The following is a 21374-nucleotide window of genomic DNA, read 5'->3' on the forward strand; positions in this document are numbered from 1 at the left end:
TCTTATTGGAACTGTCAACTTTTTATTACATGCCTGAAGTGCCACACGGGTAATTTAATCCTAATTCAATTTAAAAATGATAAAATATTGGCACATTAACAGTTTCCGTTTTTCCAAGTGAGAGGTTTAGAGGGGGGACATTTGAAGGCAACATCACCATCGATCAGTGTTGCACTTCCCCTCAAGCATCCCCACACGACACACAGGGCTCTCACAGGCGGCAGCAGTGTTGTATGTGTGTGTGTGTGTGAGAGAGAGAGAGAGAGAGAGAAAGAGAGAGAGCGGTGCAAAGCATCACACAACATGACCATCCGAAACGTTCTCCGGGATCATGGACAGAGGTACCGACCACGGATGGCTTGTCTCAAAAAGGTGGGCTGCACAGCTTACATTAGATGATGTAAACCAGAGCACAGGCTTATAGATTATACCTGCTGCAGACGCATCATTAGTGACTTGTATAAATTCTCTAACGCAATGCTTGGACTGTATTGGCTTACAGGAACCTCACAAACCCAGGCTGTTGTTGGCATTTGCACTATAATAATCTATAATATTCTCTGGAAATCCCAATGCTTTCATTGAATAGATTTATTAAGGATGGTCATTCCGTTAAGGATTAAAACCCACAGGTACCATTTGGACTACAACAAGCTTTAGGGAAACCCAATAGCAAAATGCATTTCTTTAATAATATGGACTTTAGTTATTAAGGGTTATTAGAGATGTTATTCATATACTCGTGTTTCAGAATGATGCCAACATACTGTAAATCAGATGTCATGTCAGCTTCCCCCTTACATTCTATATAGCTGTCAGACTGTGTTCTGTTTCAACCTTTTCACTGTGATAAGGTCGTTCTGTTTAATAAGCATTAGGCCTGGATCAGTATCAATACCTCCATCTACACCAACCAGCTGCTGGAAAGAAGTTAATCCAGGCGCTGTGTGAATTGTGTGTTTGTGTGTGTGTGTGTGTGTGTGTGTGTGTGTGTGTGTGTGTGTGTGTGTGTGTGTGTGTGTGTGTGTGTGTGAGGCCAGCCAGAGCAGTCCTTCATTCATCATCTCATATTTAAAATTCAGTTGGATGGTCACCAAAGAGAATGTTTTAACATTAGAAAAAATAAATAAATAAATGGAAGGAAATAATCAAGACATGAGCTTCCAGATGTAGCACTCACACAGTGTCCCCCTCTCTCCAGGGGAATGCACACAGAATCCATTTCCTGGAGAACTTTGTGTTTTGGTCAATGAAAGCCCACTTTGGTCCAGCTCAGTCTGGGGCTTATAGCCTCTCCAGGTTGACTTCAAAGCACAAAGCCACTTCAAAAAGACCCAGGAGTCAGCTACAAACACACTCTCTTTCTCTTTCTCTCTCACACATGCATACACACACACACATAAAGTGAATTAATGTACTACAGGATTTCTTCCTCTGCCGTACACACCCAAGTTGTGGGGGAGCTCTGGGATCAGATGGTATGATGGCTGAAAAACTGTTTAGAGGGCAGTGAGTCATCACAAACCTCCCACACAAGCCAAACAAAAGCCATGAGATCAGGGCTTGAAACAATCCCGTCATCTCGCTTCTCACCACTTTCTAATGCAGCATTAAAACTGTAATCCAGTCATTGGACTAAAAAGCTGAACAGTTGTTTGGAGAGAAACAGAAACCGAATCATTCGGCATTTGTCTGATAGGAAGTATTAATTACAAGCTTACACATCAAGCCTTAACATCCCAGGGGGGAAATTTGCCCTTTTTTAATCAGTGAGACACAGTTTAATGCAGCTTTCTCTGCCTTTCATTAAGTAGAAAAGAGGTTAATGGTAATGCTGTGCATGCTCGAGGTTACACTAATGATCATCATCACCGTCATGTGAATTTCACTGATCAAAATTTAGGATTTACAATCAAATCTGCTGCCCCAAAAACCTACACTGTGAGCTCTGATGTGACACCTCCTCACAACCTTTTTTTGAGCAGGCGGAGAAGGTGGTCCTCGAGATGCAGGACCCCACAACGGGAGTGAAGCTACAGCCTCAGAGACTGGTTATCACCACAATACCACATGCTATTACTGGTAAAGTGGACACAAACACTCTCACATACACTACAGTGGCTTGATTTTTATCCCGTTGAGTGACTGTACCTGCACAACCTCGCCAGAGGATACCACGGTGTTGGAGCTACAGATTTCATCTCCATGACAACCCCATGGTCTCAGAGACAGAGAGAGGGAAGAAGTAGGAGGTGAAGGAGGAGGATGATGATTGAGCAGGCGAGAGGAAACAAACATGTAGCGCCCGAAGCAAGAGGAATGCAGGCAGTAGGTGGTGGAGGAGGAGAAGAGAGGGAACCCAGACTTCTACGTCACCTGCAAGCTTTGAATGCCCACAGCTGAATGAATGAAAACATACCAAAGGCTTCTTCTCTGCTGCTCTCTCCACTTCCCTCTCTCACTTTCTTTGCTGTTTTGTTTTCTCTCCATCTCTGATTCCTTTGCTTTTCCTGTTTCCTTTTCCTCCCCCTTCCCCCCTTTCTTTCATCTCACAAGCTTTCCTTTCCTTTCCTTTCTTAGTTTCTTTCTTCCTCTTGTTTCTTTCCTTTGCCTTTCTGTCATTTTCTCTCTTCTTCACTTGTCATCCTTCTCCTCCTCCCTTTTCTCCTTCCATGTCTCTCTTTGACATTAGCTTTCTGGCATTTACAGGCATGCACTGATGGACATAAACAACATACAGTATATTTAAAGTTGTTTGCTGTTCAAGCTGCCCTTTTGACTAGTGTTGTTTATTTCCATAGATTCTTTGTTACTTCTGACCTAGAGTCCTTTTTCCTCAGGTGAAGACATAGTTGTGTGGTTAGCAGACAGATTCCAAATCGATGCACAAGGTGAGAGATCAGGCAGCTGATGCCATCCCAGTTCAAAGTGTGTGTTTTGATAAAAAGAAGACAGTTTTAGGATGTTATCATGTTAGCTGACAGTGAAAATTGGTGATAGAACCTCATTTATAGCAAATCTGTCTTTTTTATTCAGAGGCGAGGAGTTTTGGCTCCATGCTGGTGGCGTTAGGATACATCTACCCTATACAAGACCACAAGCGTTTAGTGGTCAAACCAGATGCATCCCTGTATCGCTTCCAGGTAAACACACCACATTTTAAAGCTTAGCCAAAATCTCAGCTGCAGCAAAGCCAAACGATCTTCCAAAACAGTATTTCTGGTTATGGGAAGATTTAGTTTTCATTGCTGCACACTGAACAGTGTTTTTGCATGTTGTTAAAATGTAAAAAAAGGGATGCACATAGTCATGCAGAAACACACATAGTGTGCACTCCTGTTCCTGCTATCTAGTGACTCCACAACTCATGCAAAAAATGCAGTGTAAACTGAAATGCTTGCAAAGGTCATTTAAGTGTGACTGTTGTTTACCTACAAGAAAACAGAAAACAGAGCAGTTGCTAATTTATTAGGTGCAGAGCCTAAAAGATTGTGATAAAAACACATCAGTACATCAAATTCATTTGATGTAAAGGCTAGAAAGTTGCTGTGTCTCTTAGCCTGAGCACATAGCAACTTCTAAGAATAATTATGTCGGTATATCATGTAAGTTCAAAATAAAAATGCAGAGCCATGGAAGGTTAAAAAAAAAGGTTGATCGAGCCTTGTGAAGTAAAATCATGCACTTCCTGGAAGTTTTTCCATCCAAAAATGTAAAAATGTGAGAAACCTTTATTTTCAAAAATGTGTAAAAATTAAATGTAAAATTCCTTCAGTTTAAAACAGTGCTGCATTTTTTTCAGTGCAGAATAATGTTTTTTTTTAAATACTTTTTTTCTTCTTCAAAAAAAAGACAGAAAGGCCCTACACTGAAATAAAACAAACATCTTTGTAAAAACATTCACCATTTTTAAAATAAAGGAATTTTCCATATTACTTTTTATGGATGTTTTTCACTATGCATTGCATTTTTACAATACATAGAAATGCCCGTACATTTTGGGAAAAATTAGAATTTACTGTCAGAAAATTTTGGGGATATTTTTAGTTTTTTGAGAGATTTTTTTCAGTGTGATATACATATTTAATTCTGCAGTCAGTCATTATTTTTAATATATTAACAGATTCATTTTATCAACATTATTGACCATGGTAATTTCCCATTGGTAAATTGGTTCCAGAAAGCGGCATGTGCCAGATTTTCTGTAATGGGTTTAGCATCTCTGCTGTAACATGCAATGATTAGATAATAAAAGAGTTTACCATTACAAGACACAAAAACCACTAAAGCGAAGTAAAACCAATTTCCGTCGTATTGATTTTATGATGTGAAACCCCAAATTAGTCTGGCTTTAGTTTCCTGAATGACTGCAAATTGAAAACAACCAACAAAAAACACCCTTAAATCTGCAAGAAATGAATCCCACTCACAAAAACGCTTACTGCTAATCATCACCTCTGCCCTTCATTGTTTCCAGACACCATATTTCTGGCCCACACAGCAGTGGCCTGTTGAGGATACAGATTATGGTGAGTGTATCTGAATGCATCCTGTTACTAAGAATCACTTACCGTTAACATCCATCTATGTTTTTGTTACCGAAGCAATCTACCTGGCAAAGAGAAACATACGTAAGAAAGGAATCTTGGAGCTGCACGAACAGGTGAGAATTGGACACGAATCCCACGGCGATTAATTTTCTCTATTGGCATTTACTGAGGTGTTGTTTTATGTCCTCAGGAGCAGTACAACCATCTTCACAAGTGGATGAATCATAAATGGGATTTTATAGTGATGCAAGCTAAAGAGCAGTATAGGTGGGTGTGCAGGAAGCTCAGTGATGTCGGGAAGCGTTAAGGGTAACAATGTGTTATGACTCTCTGTGTTTGGGTTGGGTTTTAGAGCTGCGAAGGAGAGAAAGAAACCGGACCGTGTGGTGTTTGACTGTCAGGAAAGAGCCTACTGGGTGGTTCATAGACCTCCGGTGAGAACACACACATGCATGTTTCTATCACTACAGAAGACGTTTGTGAATTTATATTTGAAGACTTAGACTAGCCGTCACTCAACCAAGTCCTTTATGATTTGCGTGAATGAGAATGGCTTTTTGCCACCAAAAGGAGCTGGGCCTCACTATGTGATTATATAAACACATTTATGTCCCCACAACATGAGATAATATAAGCATACATGCACAGATATAGTTATCAAGCCTGAACAGTAAACAGCAGATATTGGTACATTGCAGGTAAACAGAGAAGTAAGAAAGTAAATTGCACCACACTGCAATACTTCCCAAGGTATCTCATTATCTCTACCCATGATGTCTCATTACCACTGCATGTCCAGTCAGAGGAAAAGGGCACAACTGATTAATATTTCACACTGCATGGGAGAAAGTGGTACAGTGGTTTGCACCTTGTGCACATCGAGCTTCTTGTGCTGTGATGCTGGATTACAGCTAGAACAGTTACCAAAGACAGTGACAGCTCCCAACCAAAGACCCATGTGTTTCCCATGAGTTAATTGGTTTGCAGTCATTTGATTAGGTGCAAAGATGTTTGAGGATATTCTCACTTCAGAAACTGCTGATCTACTGGGATTTTCCTGCACAAACATCTCTCATATTGCAGAAATATGTCTTTCTAAAGTTTTGGTTGCATAATATATGTCACCATAAACTATATGGTCACATCATATAAAGTAGGGCCATAATAAAAACACAGTTAAGTGCATAATGTTAAACAGTTGTGCTTTTCATTGTTTATGACTTCAGCCTTTAGGAAGAATATTGTGTTGACTACTGGTGACCTTTTCAGTAATGTAGCACGTTGTAGCCTGTGCTCTGTGACTTGTGTTGTGTCCTTTCAGAAGTGAGGTACACTATATTGCCAAAAGTATTTGCTTGTCTTCATTCACATGCGTATGAACTTGAGTGACATCCCAATCTTAAGCCACAGGGTTTATTATGATGTCGGCTCATCCTCTGAAGCTATAACTATTTCAACTCTTCTTGGAAGGTTTTCTATAAAGTTTATGAGTGTGTCTATGGGAACCTTTGGCCATTCTTCCAGAATCCCATTTGTGAGGTCAGACACTGATGTTGGATCAGAAGGCCTAGCTCCTGGTCTCTGCTCCAAAGGTGTTCTTTTGGATTAGGACTCTGCAGGCCAGTCAAGTTCTTCCACACCAGAATTGCTCTTTAATGTCTTTATGGATCTTGCTTTGTGCCCTGGTGCACAGTCATGTTGGAACAGGAAGGGACTATTGCCATGCTTGAGAGCATGAAATTGTCCAGAATTGTCTTGGTATGCTGAAGCATTAACAGTTCCTTTCACTGGAACTACTTATCCATTGTATTGCCAGACAGAGAAGCATGATTCATCATTCCAGAGAGCACGTCTAGGTTGGGCATGCTTCACACCACTGCATATGACGCTTTTCTATTGTACTTGGTAACGTAAGGCTTGAATGCAGCTTCTCAGCATTGGAAATCCATTCCATGAATCTCTCTACATGCTGTTCTTGAGCATATCTGAAGGCACACGTGAAGTTTGGAGGTCTGTAGTGCTCAACTCTGCAGAAAGTTCATGACCTCTGTACACTATGCACCTCAGTATCTGCTGACCCCACTCTGCCTACTCATGCCTTGACTTGTTGTACAGGTGGCATCCTACCACAGTACCACGCTGGAATTCACTGAGTTCCTAAGATCTGTGAGTGTTTGCAGAAGCAGTCTACACGCCAGGTGCTTGATTTTATGTCTGTGGCCACAGAAGTGATTGGAACACCTGAAATTAAATAATTTGGATGGGTGAGTGAATCCTTTGGCAATATAGTGTATGCACAGAAGACTTTGACCTAACGAGGGTCACTGGCACTGGCACTAATTTGTGTCTCATGGCACATGAGTTATCGCTGCAAGGGTGCTCTGTTGTCAATCCCTCAGTTGAGATTTCCATATGCATGCTGTAAAATAAAGCAATAAAGCATATTAATCAGCTACCAACGTTAAAAGCTGATAGGTCAAGTTCTGCCGGGAATTTTGAGGTACAACTACAACTAACCCATCCGAAGTTCTTAAATCCCAGTTCGATCAAACGTCCTGCTGTCAGACACAAAAGGGGCTCCTGTGTCTGCTGACACAGTATTAGACAGGAAGTTTAAATGCTGTGGCCGATTGATACTTACAAAATCAGAGTATTAACTGCTTTGCATTTGTTGGTTTGTGTATTTTAAAGCTTTTCAGACAAAAAGGATAGATATTTCTTCCGTCTTCCAGCCTTCAAGCATTTCATTCCTTCTAAATACTAAATCAGATATGCACACTCTTAATTTAAGATGCACAATTTAAAAAGGAAGAAACTTTTGACCTTTTCTAAAAAAAATCAGTATTCAATAAAAGCAGAAACAGATGTTTCATGTTGAAAAATAAATATAATGACACCTTGATGTAAATAACATATGCTGTCCTTAAAACTTCATCTTACAGGTTCAGATTGATCGTAATGACTGCTAAATGTGATTTAAAGTTAATGCATTTTAAAGCCCCCCGTGGGAAACAAATAAAGTACTTGAAGATGTATTCATAATGACCAAGAGTGAATTTGGTGATTGGCCTCTTCTTGTTTGAGATGGCCATGAGAAGTACGACACATTATCCGCTGATGATTAGCATTATAAAACAGCCATCTGTTTAATTAATTAGTCCTTTGGTAAACACTGTGTAATTCTCTTTTGTTGATGTGTATGTAGCCAGGGACTGTGAGTGCCATGGACTATGGACTGGAAAGACTAATAGATCCAAATGCACACGAGGTAACAGGTGAGTCTCTGCCTGACCCGCATGAACATAATTCCTTTCAATCAGCTTATATCCCATAAGAAGCTTTAATGCATTAATGCAAGTACAGTAAATGATATGTATGCTGTTTTCTTTTATTAAAATTAAGGCCTTCTCTTTTCCTTTCTTCTTCTCTGCAGGCATTTCCTACGGCTATGTTTTCAAATCCCAGACTTTTAGGCTGGTTGTGAACACATCTGCACACACTCACATCACCTCATGAATGCACTTGCTATAATACTTGCTAACAAAAAAAAAGTACCTGAATCTCAGCTCAGGTTGTGAAATGATGTTGAAGGTTAGTGTTCACAAGTGTTCATCATGAGTCCAACAATGATAAAGAAGTGATGTATAAAACAGTGCTTTTTTCTGTGCAGAAATACATACAGTGTCCTAACTGTGAAGTCATAAAGTATATGGCTTATTATCTGTACTCATACTTTTAATACATTTTTCCTCAGGCAAAAACACCCGATGACTACGAGAGGATCGTAAGTTTTTTTCTACTCACTTGTTGGATGTTTTATTGATCACGTATAGTGGCAGCTCTGTGTTATTCTGGCTGTCATTTCTCTCCCTGTAGATGATTTTCATCCAGCAGTCCATCATGCGTCCCAGAGTGAAATCATCAGTGTCCATTGGCGCGTAAGACAGTCCCTCATATAAGAAGCTCGCTACTATCTGTAGCAAACCAGTACCCCTCCTATACCCTGGCTGCTCCATTAGCTGTATGCCTTAAAGTAACACACGCACATTAGTTTCAGCATAACCCCACTGAGTGATCTGTAAAGGTCAGACAGGTTAAAGCTGATGAGAAAGTGGGACCGTTGTGGAGGGCTGCTTAAGCTTATTGGTGGAGCCCTCCACAACAGTCTCAGTTTCTCAGTAAAAAAAAGAAAAATACTGGCCCTGATTATATGATAAGTAGCTAGCTCAGTGGCTAGCTAGTAGAAAGTTCACTTGAATCTTTGACATATTTCCCACGTGTCTTTCCAGCAAATAAAAAGAAAATGAGAATCTTCACAGTAGACAAACATGTATTGTCAAGTGTATTTGCTGTTCTCTGACTGATGAGGGATTAGATAATGTGAGTTATGCCTCCTGTAGGCTTGGCTGCACTTGCTTTACTGTTTCTGTGTGGCTGCATCATTAATGGTTAAAGACGTTATTTTCCTTCAGTGTGGTCGATGGTGACGTGTTTTTCCCTCCACTGCAGGTTGGTGAAATACTGCGCCACTTATAAAGGCCACGACCCTTTTCTGTCCAAGTGTCTTCCCAGCAACCCCTGGCTCACTGATGACGTCACATACTGGGCTTTGAATATGCCCAAGTGCGTAAGATGATTATACTTATAGAAATCACTGATTTTGGACAATAATTAAGAATATTTTGTTTTTGTTATCTGTGCGGCACAGTGTGGAAATACCCACTAAAATGCGTGTGGAGAGGTGGACGTTCAGCTTTGGAGAGCTCCTTTCAGACCCTCGAGGACGAGATGACTTCAGACTGTTCCTAAAGAAAGAGTTCAGCGGTATGATAGTCTGATGCAATTTAAAGTCACTGTTGGTCCTGATGTTAAGCTTTCCTTCAGTAGAAGGGGTTAGGAATAATCTGAGTTTATATCTGGTTATTTTCTCTAAACCTACTCAGGTGAGAACTTGGCATTCTGGGAAGGTTGTGAGGATCTGAAGTGGGGCACTGCTGCGACAATGAAAGAGAAAGCAGAGCAGATCTACAAGTAAGAACTTCTTGAAGAATATATTAGTCTTCTGGTAAATATTGAAGACAGTGGAGAAGAAAGTATTATTTGATTTAAAAATCGCCAACTATGTTTACTGACAGTGATTTATGACTCTTTAATAGTTATATTTATTAGTTTAATAGTGACACAAATACATGTTGGACATTCAGTGTTTTTAATTTTTATTTTTAACATTAAATTCACTCAATTATTTTTAATTAATAAAGATTAAAGATTAAAACTTAAAATAAAACTGAGAATTAATACAAATTTTGGTTGCCATCATCCAGAAATAATACGCCTTAGATTAATTACAGTTTAAATCTAAACTTTGCATGTAGTGAACTTTACCTGCAAGTATAGTGTTACTTTAACTGATGATTAAATGATGAAAACAATGCAGTGGATATTTTTTTCTCACATCTTTACTGAAGAAGAAGTTTTTATCTGGCTTTTGAGGTTTTTCCATGTAAGTGTCAAAGCATTTCCTCTTCATTCCTCCCACTTTCATTGATCTCAGGACTTTCCTGGCACGCGGTGCTCCACGATGGATCAACATCGATGGAAAGACGATGGAAATCACAGTGAAAGGTCTGAAACACCCACACAGATACGTCCTGGATGCAGCCCAGACTCACATCTACATGCTCATGAAGAAGGTCAGTAAACATGTCAGTAGGTGTGATCAGTGCAGAGACTGCATAAATTAAAACACCTTTTTGGATTTTGGTTTGAGCTGACTGTGGAGCTGATGGCGCTATGCATGCCCATGCTATAGCAACGTGTGTAATTTGCTCTAAATGGGAGCATGATTTGAAACTAAACATCACAAAGTATCAGATTAGACTTTTATTGAGACTATAAACTCACAAAAAAATGTTAACTGGTGTCATAAATGATTAAGTAGCAGGATAATGTTCTCATTGACCTTTATACAATATGAACTTTGTGACCAGATGAGGTGCCCCCTGCTGGCCACTTTTCAGACCTGGATGTCTATGGTTAAATCACAAGGGAACGGTGGGGTTGTATCTGTACCTGTAAGAGACCAACTCACTGGACCAACTGATAGCATTTTGCATTTTGCAGGACTCATATGGCCGATACCTAAAATCTCCAGTGTTTAAGGAAACAACGAAGAAGGCCGTATGTCCCGAGGAACACAAGTTCAGGTAAGAGGCACTTTTTGCATTGAATTTGTGGAGCTTTTCTCAGACATTGTTGGAAGATTTATTTGAAGCTTTTAGTTTGACTAACAGAAAATACGTCTTAGTCACAGCAAAGAGGAATGTTGCAGTCTAAACAACCCTAACAAATATATAACATAAACCTCAAATTTTCTCTTCTCTCCTCCGTACTCTTAAAGACAATCCTGAATTTTCAACTTTCAACTCTTACCTTGTTCCTGTTTCTTTTCCCCTCCCCATACATCATCCCAGTGACTCCCAGTTGGAGCAAAATGCAAGAAACAGACGGCCCAGTCTCAGTCCCATCATCATCCGGCAACAGGAGCAGGAGCAAAAGGCCAAGATGGCCGCCAGTGCCCCTGTTGACATCACACAGGTCATGAGCAAACTCAGCCAACAGGGCAAAGAGGCGCCTCCTCGTCGCACCTCAGTTAAAAATGACTAATTTTATTTGTCTAATTGCTATAGTAGTTACATATAATACATGTAATACATTATATGTTTAGACAGGATATAATGTTATATAATAAATTAGAAAACATCTATAATATGTTGCTATTAGACCTTTCAGTGAAGAGTCATAGACCAGAGCCCAGCTAATTTATCAGCGTGCTGATATATCTGCTGAAATTAGCTGTTTGCTGATCTATTGGTATCCATATTGGTCATGACTGATAAATAAAATTTTTAAAATTTAAAGAATTGAAGTTGTTGTGCCTCATAACAACTTTAATCATGTTTGTGCATTGATGCTGCATAGGTAGATTTTAGGATATGTGTCAAAATATTCGATTTTCAAATCAACACATATCGGTCTTAAAAATCGTATATCGATCAGGCTCTATGTAAACATACTTTATATTTCTGTGTGAGTCACATGTTTGACGTCTTTGGAAATGCATGTTTCAAAATCTGAACCAACCTTTTTTTGCAACTCATGTTAATAAATTACTACAAGAAGAAGACAAATAGCCATCTATTGTCATCGCTGACATTTACGTCCATGTAAGCTGTAAGTGTTGTCTGCTTTTTTGTTTGTCATGATACATTTACTGTGCTGTCCATCTCTGTGCATTCACTGTTGTTTAGTATGTTTTGAGTTGTCTTTGTTATCAGTCATAAGGTAATAAAACATTCATAAAACCACCTCATACTTATGTGTTTGGACTTAAGCCGTCATTTATTCACCGTTTTCATTTTTCCATTTAATTCGATTGTAGCGCAATGCATTCAAATTCCTTCCTTCCTTCCTTCCTTCCTTCCTTCCTTCCTTCCTTCCTTCCTTCCTTCCTTCCTTCCTTCCTTCCATTGTTTCTTTCTTTCAAAACCTGCTTTTTTGTGATGCGAAAGTGCAACGTTAAGACCAACATAAGTTTGCAAATTTACTTAACCATTTGCACTTGTTGTAAACATACGCTTGTTTCTACAGCTTGATCATTGAGATGATATTAAAATGCATATTAACTTATTAAAACAGCATTTTTCCACCATAGAGTGAGGTATGGTTCTCCACCTATCAAAACTGATGAGCATTGCCGTTATATTTTATAGCTTACATTTCCCTTTGCTAAAAAGCAGAGTTAAACAATAGGAAACTGAAGCTAAGGGCAAAACAAGTTAAAAGGAGTGTACTACAAATTTATTTGGCAAGAAAAAAAATTCTGGATTTAGCTAATAAAACAGAAACAATGCCTGTGATGCTTAGGTTGGATATCCATTTAAAGTAAAATTAAACTGCTGCAGGCAACAAGCAACAGTGAGAGCTAGAATCAAAAATCTCCTGGGCTACTGCCGACCCTGTGATAGCTCGTAAGAATATTCTGGAAATTTTTTATCAGTATTGCAAAAGCAGATTTATGTGCCTCAGGCAAGGCACCTGCAAACAATTGTGCAGAATGGGGAGAACATATTTTAAAATACTTTGAAGTCGACAGACAAGAAACGGCATCATAGGCAAATGGGATAACACATTATGAAGATCTCGGGTAATCATCGCAGCACTGTGGGGTTTTGAGACCAACACTGATATCATGGGTTGATGATAAAAGTGATGACTGTTATCGTCATCACTTAAAACAAAAAAGTTGTTATTGTTTTTCCATCTGGAGCAGGACTCACTGTTATGACATCATAGGCACTGAGGCATTTGTCCCAGGGGTATGTCAGCCTGAGGACAAAAAACAGCTGGAAAATCAGGATACGCTATCAAAGCCCATTTTCCCTACTCAGTTACAGATGTTATGTTTTTTAAAGTGCTGTGCTCTCTGAGATGAAAGTGTGGTGCTCTAATGTGAGCTTTAATATCATGAATCAGCAAAGCTGAATGCTGGTCAGACCTTTCTTTACTTTGAGCGGACAGTGAGATTGTCTTGGAGGCTAAATATTAATTTCCTGTGGTTACAGAAAGTGAGAGGGCTCTATATTGTTATAATGAAGTTGATGTTATGAAACCTTTTGCGTGTTATGTCTCTTGTTAGGTCTGTAAACAGAATAGTGATGTATTCAGGGAACCATCTGCTAAAAAAATTCCAAATACAGACATGTATTTATCTGTCTGGATGCCCTCTGACTTGTGTCTCTTGCCCTTTGACCTCACAGCTGTGCCACTTTACCACTCCTGTGCCCCACCTCGCTGTTTATTCTGGCATGACTGACCCCCCCTCCGCCAACGCCTCGCCCTCTCTTCCCTTTTTGGCCCACACCCCAGCCTGTCCGTCCCCCATCAGCGTGGCCTTAGACAGCACCTCTGCCTCTGAGCGGCGAGCGGAAGCCAGTGAGGGGGAAAGTGAAGGGAACCCTGAGGCCCGAGCATCTGCAGGAGGGAACGTGTCCAAGTCTCGCATGGCTCTATCCCTGCGTCGTCTACTCAAGCGTGGCTGCACTCCCTCCTCTATGTTTGCCAGCTTGTCACCTAAATGTAATCCAGCTGCCGGGACAAGCAGCCGCATACAGCCAATCAGCCCAGATGAACCTAGTCAGGCTCCGCCCAGACGGATTGGCAAGTACGTGACAGTCATGCAGGACTTTTACTTTGAAAGACATATGTTTTCCATCATTTTCGCTCCAATCCAGGAGTCTTATTTTACTTTAAATTTAGGTGGAAGCGCTGAAACAAGAAGTGAAATAGTTGTAGAACAGGCCTGAGGAAGAGGCTGTTATCTGTAACTTGGACACTAGGACTATTTGTTAATTGCAAGAAAGGAAAAAGAAATTCTCCTTGAATCGCTACCTTATCGTGGTGGAGGGGTTTGTGTGTCCCAGGGATCCCAGGGGCTATGTTGCCTGGGGGCTTTTGCCCCCTGGTAGGGTCTCCCATGGCAAACTGGTCCTGGGTGAGGGACCAGACAAAGAGCGATTCAGAAGACCCCCATGAAAAGAATATCGAGGGAACAGTTTACCCTGCCCGGGATAGGGTTACCGGGGCCCCGCCCTGGAGCCAGGCCCGGGGAGGGTGCCCGAGGGCGAGCGTCTGGTGGCCGGGCCTTAGTCCATGGGGCCCGGCCGGGCACAGCCCGAAGAGGAGACATGGGCCCATCCTCCCGCAGGCCCACCACCCGCAGGAGGCGCCATAGGGGTCGGGTGCATTGTGAGCCGGGTGGCGGCCAGGAGCGGAGGCCCTGGCGGACCGACCCCCGGCTGCCAAGACTGGCAATAGGGACATGGAATGTCACCTCTCTGGTGGGGAAGGAGCCTGAGTTGGTGCGTGAGGTTGAGAGGTACCGGCTAGATATAGTTGGGCTCACCTCTACGCATTGTCTGGGCTCTGGAACCAGTCTCCTGGAGAGGGGCTGGACTCTGTCTCAGTCTGGAGTTGCCCCTGGTGAGAGGCGGCGGGCTGGGGTGGGTATTCTTATATCCCCTCGGCTTGCTGCCGGTACGTTGGGGTTTTTCCCGGTGGACGAGAGGGTTTGTTCCCTGCGCCTTAGGGTCGGGGAACGGGTCCTGACTGTCATCTGCGCTTATGCGCCGAGTGGCAGTTCGGAGTACCCAGCCTTCTTAGAGTCCCTGGGGGGGGTGCTGGAAGGTGCTCCACCTGGAGACTCTGTTGTCCTGCTGGGAGACTTCAATGCTCACGTGGGTAACGACAGCGAGACCTGGAGGGGCGTGATTGGGAGGAACGGCCTCCCTGATCTGAACCCGAGCGGTGCTTTGTTATTGGACTTCTGTGCTAATCACAGTTTGGCCATAACGAACACCCTGTTCGAACATAAGAGTGTCCATAAGTGCACGTGGCACCAGGATGCTCTAGGCCGTAGGTCGATGATCGATTTTGTAATCGTATCACCAGACCTGCGACCATATGTTCTGGACACTCGGGTAAAGAGAGGGGCTGAGCTGTCAACTGATCACCACCTGGTGGTGAGTTGGATCAGGTGGCGGGGGAGGACGCTGGACAGACCTGGTGCACCTAAACGCGTAGTGAGGGTGTGCTGGGAACGTCTAGCAGAGGCCCCAGTCCGCGAGATCTTCAACGCACACCTCCGGCAGAGCTTCAACAGCATTCCGAGGGAGACTGGGGACATTGAGTCCGAATGGACCATGTTCAGCGTCTCCATTGCCGAAGCTGCTGCATTGAGCTGCGGCCGCAAGGTGGTTGGTGCCTGCCGTGGTGGTAATCCCCGAACCAAATGGTGGACACCAGAGGTGAAGGGAGCCACCAGGCTGAAGAAGGAGGCCTATCGGGCTTGGTTAGCCTGTGGGACTCCGGAGGCAGCCGACAGGTATCGACAGGCCAAGCGGAATGCGGCTCGGGCAGTGGCTGAAGCAAAAACTCGGGTGTGGGAGGAGTTCGGAGAGGCCATGGAAAAAGACTTTCGGACTGCCTCGAAGAGATTCTGGCAAACCGTCAGGCGTCTCAGGAGGGGAAAGCGGTGCTCTACCTGCACTGTGTATAGTGCTGGCGGAGCGCTGTTGACGTCGACTGAGAAAATTGTCGGGCGGTGGAAGGAATACTTCGAGGACCTCCTTAATCCCACTGACACGTCTTCCGGGGAGGAAGCAGAGAGGCTCTGGACGTTGTAGGGCTGTCTTGGTTGACACGTCTCTGCAATGTTGCGTGGAGATCAGGGGCAGTACCTGTGGACTGGCAGACCGGGGTGGTGGTCCCCATCTTCAAGAAGGGGGACCGGAGGGTGTGTTCCAACTACAGGGGGATCACACTCCTCAGCCTCCCCGGGAAAGTCTATGCCAGGGTGCTGGAGAGGAGGGTTCGTCCGCTAGTCGAACCTCGGATACAGGAGGAACAATGCGGTTTTCGTCCTGGTCGCGGAACACTGGACCAGCTCTTTGTCCTCTCGAGGATACTTGAGGGTGCATGGGAGTTTGCCCAACCAGTCTACATGTGTTTTGTGGACCTGGAGAAGGCATTCGACCGTGTCCCTCGGGGCGTCCTGTGGGAGGTGTTGCGCGAGTATGGGGTGTCTGGCCCATTGCTACGGGCCATTCAATCCCTATACAACCGTTGCAAGAGCTTGGTTCGCATTGCCGGCAATAAGTCGGACTCGTTTCCGGTGGGTGATGGGCTCCGCCAAGGCTGCCCTTTGTCTCCGGTTCTGTTCATAATTTTTATGGACAGGATTTCTAGGCGCAGCCAAGTGGCGGAGGGCTTTCGCTTTGGTGGCCTCAGAATCTCATCTCTGATTTTTGCGGATGATGTGGTTCTGTTGGCTTCATCGGGTGAGGGCCTCCAGCTCGCACTGGAGCGGTTCGCAGCCGAGTGTAACGCAGCGGGAATGAGGATCAGCACCTCCAAATCTGAGGCCATGGTTCTCAGCCGGAAAAGGGTGGAGTGCCCACTCCGGGTCGGGGATGAGTTCCTGCCCCAAGTGGAGGAGTTCAAGTATCTCGGGGTCTTGTTCGCGAGTGATGGGAGAAGGGAGCTGGAGATCGACAGACGGATTGGGGCTGCGGCTGCAGTAATGCGGACGCTGCACCGGTCAGTCGTGGTGAAGAGGGAGCTGAGTGTAAAAGCGAAGCTCTCAATTTACCGGTCGATCTACGTCCCTACCCTCACCTATGGCCACGAGCTGTGGGTAGTGACCGAAAGAACGAGATCGCGGATACAAGCGGCGGAAATGAGCTTCCTCCGAAGGGTGGCTGGCCTCTCCCTTAGAGATAGGGTGAGAAGTTCGGCCATCCGGGAGGGGCTTAGAGTAGAGCAGCTGCTGCTCCACATCGAAAGGAGCCAGCTGAGGTGGTTCGGGCATCTGGCAAGGATGCCCCCTGGGCGCCTCCTGGGCGAGGTGTTCCAGGCATGTCCCACCGGGAGGAGGCCCCGGGGCAGACCCAGGACACACTGGAGAGATTATATCTCTCGGCTGGCCTGGGAACGCCTTGGTATTCCCCCGGACAAGCTGGAGGAGGTGGCTGGGGAGAGGGAGGTCTGGACCTCTTTGCTTAGGCTGCTACCCCCGCGACCCGACCTCGGATAAGCGGATGAAGATGGATGGATGGAAAAAGAAATTCAATTTTTAATACAATTATTTATTTTTGTTTTTATTGCAAAAATTCATACATATGCAATATTGGAGCTACAGTTCCTACAAAACCAATATGATGGGAACATCTTTGCATAAAAGCTGGAAGTCAAAACTGTCATCTCATATTCAGTTATTTATTTAACTGACACAGCACATGTAAATATTGTTATATTACATACAGTGTATGTATTTTAGTCATGCCTGTGTATGCAGACTTTGTATCTAGTTGGGCTACTAAGGTACACAAAGTAAAAGTTTATGTTGCTAACGTGACAAATAATATCAGATCAGCCCCTGATGACCTCGTCTTTTTCTGAAACATTTCTCAGCTTTTTTCAGATCAAAGTGGATATTCCTCCGGAGTGCCGCATCTACCCCATTGAGTCTGAGGATGAGGATGAGGAGAACAGAGCTGTCTCTCGGGAAAGAGTGGGAACCAAAGAGATCATCTGCCCTTGGGAGAGCCTCACTCCACAGAATGGGACAGGCTAATACACTGGAATTACACAGGTATAAAATGGTGGGACCAGACCATAATGTATAACATAAATTCAATCAACAAGAGGACAGACTGACAGTACTCTTTCTGGGATACTCTAAAAATGGCTGTCTAGAATGGACCAAACATTAACTTGCTGAACCTGCCTGCCTGTTGGCTTGAAATGCCCCATTGTCACACATGTTGCAGCATAATCCTAACTTCACTGTCCATGCTCAGAACTTTCAAAACATTTTGTTTTCAACAATATGGCTCAGTACAAAGAGTTTATGCAGGCGTAGTTATGTCCATATATAGTGAATAATGGTCTGAAGAGTGTTTTAAAGCCTTCTTTATGCTAGCGTCACATCAAGAAAAGCAAAACTTGCAACCTTGTTGTCACTGAAATGGTTGCTTCAAAGACCGAGACCACATCTTACAGTCAGGTTTCACCTTCAAACCAACTTTGGTACATCAAGTCAATGATTAAACAGCAACATGATGGGTCAGACTGTTGTCTATCTGCTATCTGTGACTGAATAAGTTTAATGACAGCAAAAAAGCTGTTTGTGATGATATGGTAATTAACTCTGATAAATTGGCAAAAATTGTAACTGTTGCCCTCTGTTGCAAATTTGTTGCCATCTGCATAAACAGAAACTCGCATTGATCAGAAATTCACATTTACTACATACATTCTGACTCCACCCAGAACCTCATAGATTTGAAACCGAAATTCTTCAACAAAAAGTCCCGTATTTGCAGCAGAGCGGTTATTTAACTGCAAAATAACACTGTTGCTTGGCAACCTTCCTTTTTGTATAGGAATATTGTCCTGAGAATGAAATCTTTCAGTTTAATATGTTTTGTGATTTGCGTGTTCACTACAGAGGACATAAATAAATGAGTTGAGTCTCAGGAGGAAATGACCAGAATAGATCTGGCAATGAGTTTGTTCAAGTCCACAGAGAACTTGTGCTCATTGACTCAGACGTACTCGGATTGACTGCAGTGTGTTAGAAATCTGTCTGAGAGTGATTGCAATCAGTCCGAGTTGGACCGTGATTGTTTGGAGACAGGTTGCCTCCCATCAGGTGACCTGTGCAGCTGTCTTGCAATTCCCAGTAGCCTCCCACAGGCTGAAAGTGTTACACACTCAGCCTCTGGGTAACCAGGTGCAATCGGTTACTAAATGTGAAAAAAAATCATTGTGCAATCACAGATTTTTTTTAGCAGCAAGGAGGTTGTCATCCTATTTTATACTCAAGTATGACTGAGCCATTACACATTCGGGAAAATAACGAAACCTATAAAAAAGTAAAAGGAAATCCTTAGTATTTGTTATATATTTGCATAGAAAACACTGTGGATACAAAATACGAGTCCAAGCCAACAGGCAGAAAATGTCTTAACACTTAAAATCTAGATTTTGCTGGAGTATTCCTTTAACTACAGCCTTATATTCACCAACCCTTACTAATGTGAGCACCAGCTGAGCCCTGTATTTAGGATAGAGGTGTAGTTTTGGCAGAGGCTGCTCCACATGGAGAACAGGGTGAGCGCTTTCAAAACATGAGCCGTAGCTTTCATACCCAAGCCTCATTCTGTACCTGCTGATGAACTGTAGCCCAACAGCAGCCTTATCCGCCTCCACACACTGGAGATATTTTGCTATGTTTGGTTTGTTGTTGGAAGTTTTTACTAAGCAGGCATCTACACATACTTCCTTAGAGCCAAGTGGACGGGAAAACAAAACAGCACGAATAAAAAGAGATAAACTGAAGTATTTTTGTGATTGCCAAGGACCATAAGTACCACCGGTAGTTCTCAAGAAGTACATGTTTACATCCTAGAGTGTGATAATCCAAAGCAGACATCTGTAGACTCTGCTTCCACACATGCCTGCTAACTGATAATGTACCTATATATCTATTAAAGTCGAGATGTGTTCTTGTGATGCGAAATAGACTTAGATGCCTGAACCCTAGTTTACTTACCTCTTACGCACATGTGAAATGACCAAATAGATGCGTTTCAGGTCAAATGAGAGCACATGAGCAGCTTGCCTACATGCTACTATTTTTGCTGATCTACTCCTGTGAGACGTACGCTCTTCATGTATGAAGGGTTACTTTAAAGGGAGTCGGTGAGTAGTTTTTGTATTTGACTCCACTGCTGTTTTGTACACTTTGTGTAGCTGTTGTGTACTGTACACTACTCTGAGTGAGGTGTTGATATTTTTCCCCTCACTCACAAGTCTCTCCTGTATGAGGGACAACATGGACTTACTGTCTGAATGTATTATCTTTATCATGTTTACAGATGCAAGAATGTGAAAAAGACCTTAAATTTGTTGTATTTGATATGTACATTCCATGGCTTGTGTCAAGTGCCTCAATAAAAGATTGTCTTTGCAAAAAGGTTCACCTGAAATCTGGGTGGACTGGCCTTTTAAACTATTTTTAATGCAACTTTCAGAATTTTATTTTTTTTATTGTAGTATGCAAATAAAAAAATTGAAATCAGGGGGCTAATATGATAAAATAGCACAAAATTTCGTCACCTCCCAGCATGAAGGTTCTGGATGTGAATCCACCACCTGTGTGGGTTCACACTGGCATTTTCCCACAGTCCAAAACATGCAGTTATTGGGGTTGGGTTAATCGGTAACTCTAAATTGCCCATAGGTGTGAATGTGAGTGTGAATGATTGTCTTTCTGGTTGCCCCCCAGCCCCCCATGACCCTGAAAAGGATGAGCGTAAGAAAACTAACTTCAATAGATGCCTCACTCATGTTTAAAACTTCTAAATCTGCACAAAAAAGCACAAGAAAAAAAGCACCATTCTTAAAACAAGTGGTTCTTAATCTGTATGCTGCAGAGCACTTGTAGGTGGGGCTTGGACAATCATGGGAAAACATCAAGTTAAAATAAGCTGAAGAAATGTTGTTACAAAAAATAAACAAGAATCTTCTATTGCAATTATACCAACCCTTATTTTACTTTATATGGTCTTTTCAAAGATGGGGACAAAGTCTGCAACCACTCACACTCAGTTGTCATTTTTGGTGCATCAAGATGCTGATAAAATGGCAATAAGATGGAATCAGTCTTCTAACAGTTGTCAAGTTGGCAATTACATGCAAGCAGTTTGCGATAATATGGAGATTTACTGTGATAAAATTGTTGCACATGTAGTGACATAGTTGTGGCAGGACAGCAAATTAATTGCAAAATGACATTGCTTTTATATAAGAATATAACCAGATTACAACCAGTTGAGTAAAAACAGCACAGACTGTCATCGGCCTATCTGCATTTATAAATTAGATGGCAATTACTTGCAGTCAGTGTGAGTCAGACTGTGACTGAGAAAACAGGTTGCCTCCCACAATGAAACCTTTGCAATGTAAAATAGTTGCTCAGAGTGTGAGGGTGTTGCATGCTCGATCTTGATAAGTTGGTTGCTGCATCTGCATGCAATTGGTTTCTTACAGCACAAAAATCAATCACTATACCACCGCAAGGTTGTTGTTCTATTTTCATTCTAGTGTGACAGAGCTGTTTCAGTTCACCGATGTGCTTGATTTGCAGCTGGACTTTAGTCAACATTAAATTGAAGCCACTGACTTTACTTTTACTGTGTT

At 42.7% G+C, this 21374-nt stretch overlaps 2 protein-coding genes across 2 annotated transcripts; both read left to right on the forward strand.

Moving 5' to 3' along the window:
* Positions 1 to 174: 174 nt before the first annotated feature.
* Positions 175 to 11924, forward strand: LOC101467004 (regulator of G-protein signaling 9). The gene is made up of 17 exons (XM_012920597.3): positions 175 to 372; positions 1986 to 2082; positions 2841 to 2891; positions 3037 to 3143; positions 4478 to 4529; positions 4605 to 4663; positions 4741 to 4817; positions 4903 to 4984; positions 7756 to 7818; positions 8305 to 8334; positions 8427 to 8488; positions 9060 to 9173; positions 9259 to 9374; positions 9494 to 9581; positions 10105 to 10243; positions 10674 to 10756; positions 11024 to 11924. The coding sequence occupies exons 1-17, from the start codon at positions 304 to 306 to the stop codon at positions 11214 to 11216; spliced, it is 1482 nt and encodes a 493-aa protein (XP_012776051.1). The 5' UTR covers positions 175 to 303; the 3' UTR covers positions 11217 to 11924.
* Positions 11925 to 12012: 88 nt separating this feature from the next.
* Positions 12013 to 20194, forward strand: LOC105941036 (regulator of G-protein signaling 9-like). Its single transcript, XM_076887652.1, has 2 exons — positions 12013 to 13773; positions 17580 to 20194. The coding sequence occupies exons 1-2, from the start codon at positions 13235 to 13237 to the stop codon at positions 17740 to 17742; spliced, it is 702 nt and encodes a 233-aa protein (XP_076743767.1). The 5' UTR covers positions 12013 to 13234; the 3' UTR covers positions 17743 to 20194.
* Positions 20195 to 21374: the final 1180 nt, after the last annotated feature.

The sequence above is a fragment of the Maylandia zebra genome, linkage group LG8 (genome assembly GCF_041146795.1).
Source record: "Maylandia zebra isolate NMK-2024a linkage group LG8, Mzebra_GT3a, whole genome shotgun sequence".
NCBI classification, from domain to species: domain Eukaryota; kingdom Metazoa; phylum Chordata; class Actinopteri; order Cichliformes; family Cichlidae; genus Maylandia; species Maylandia zebra.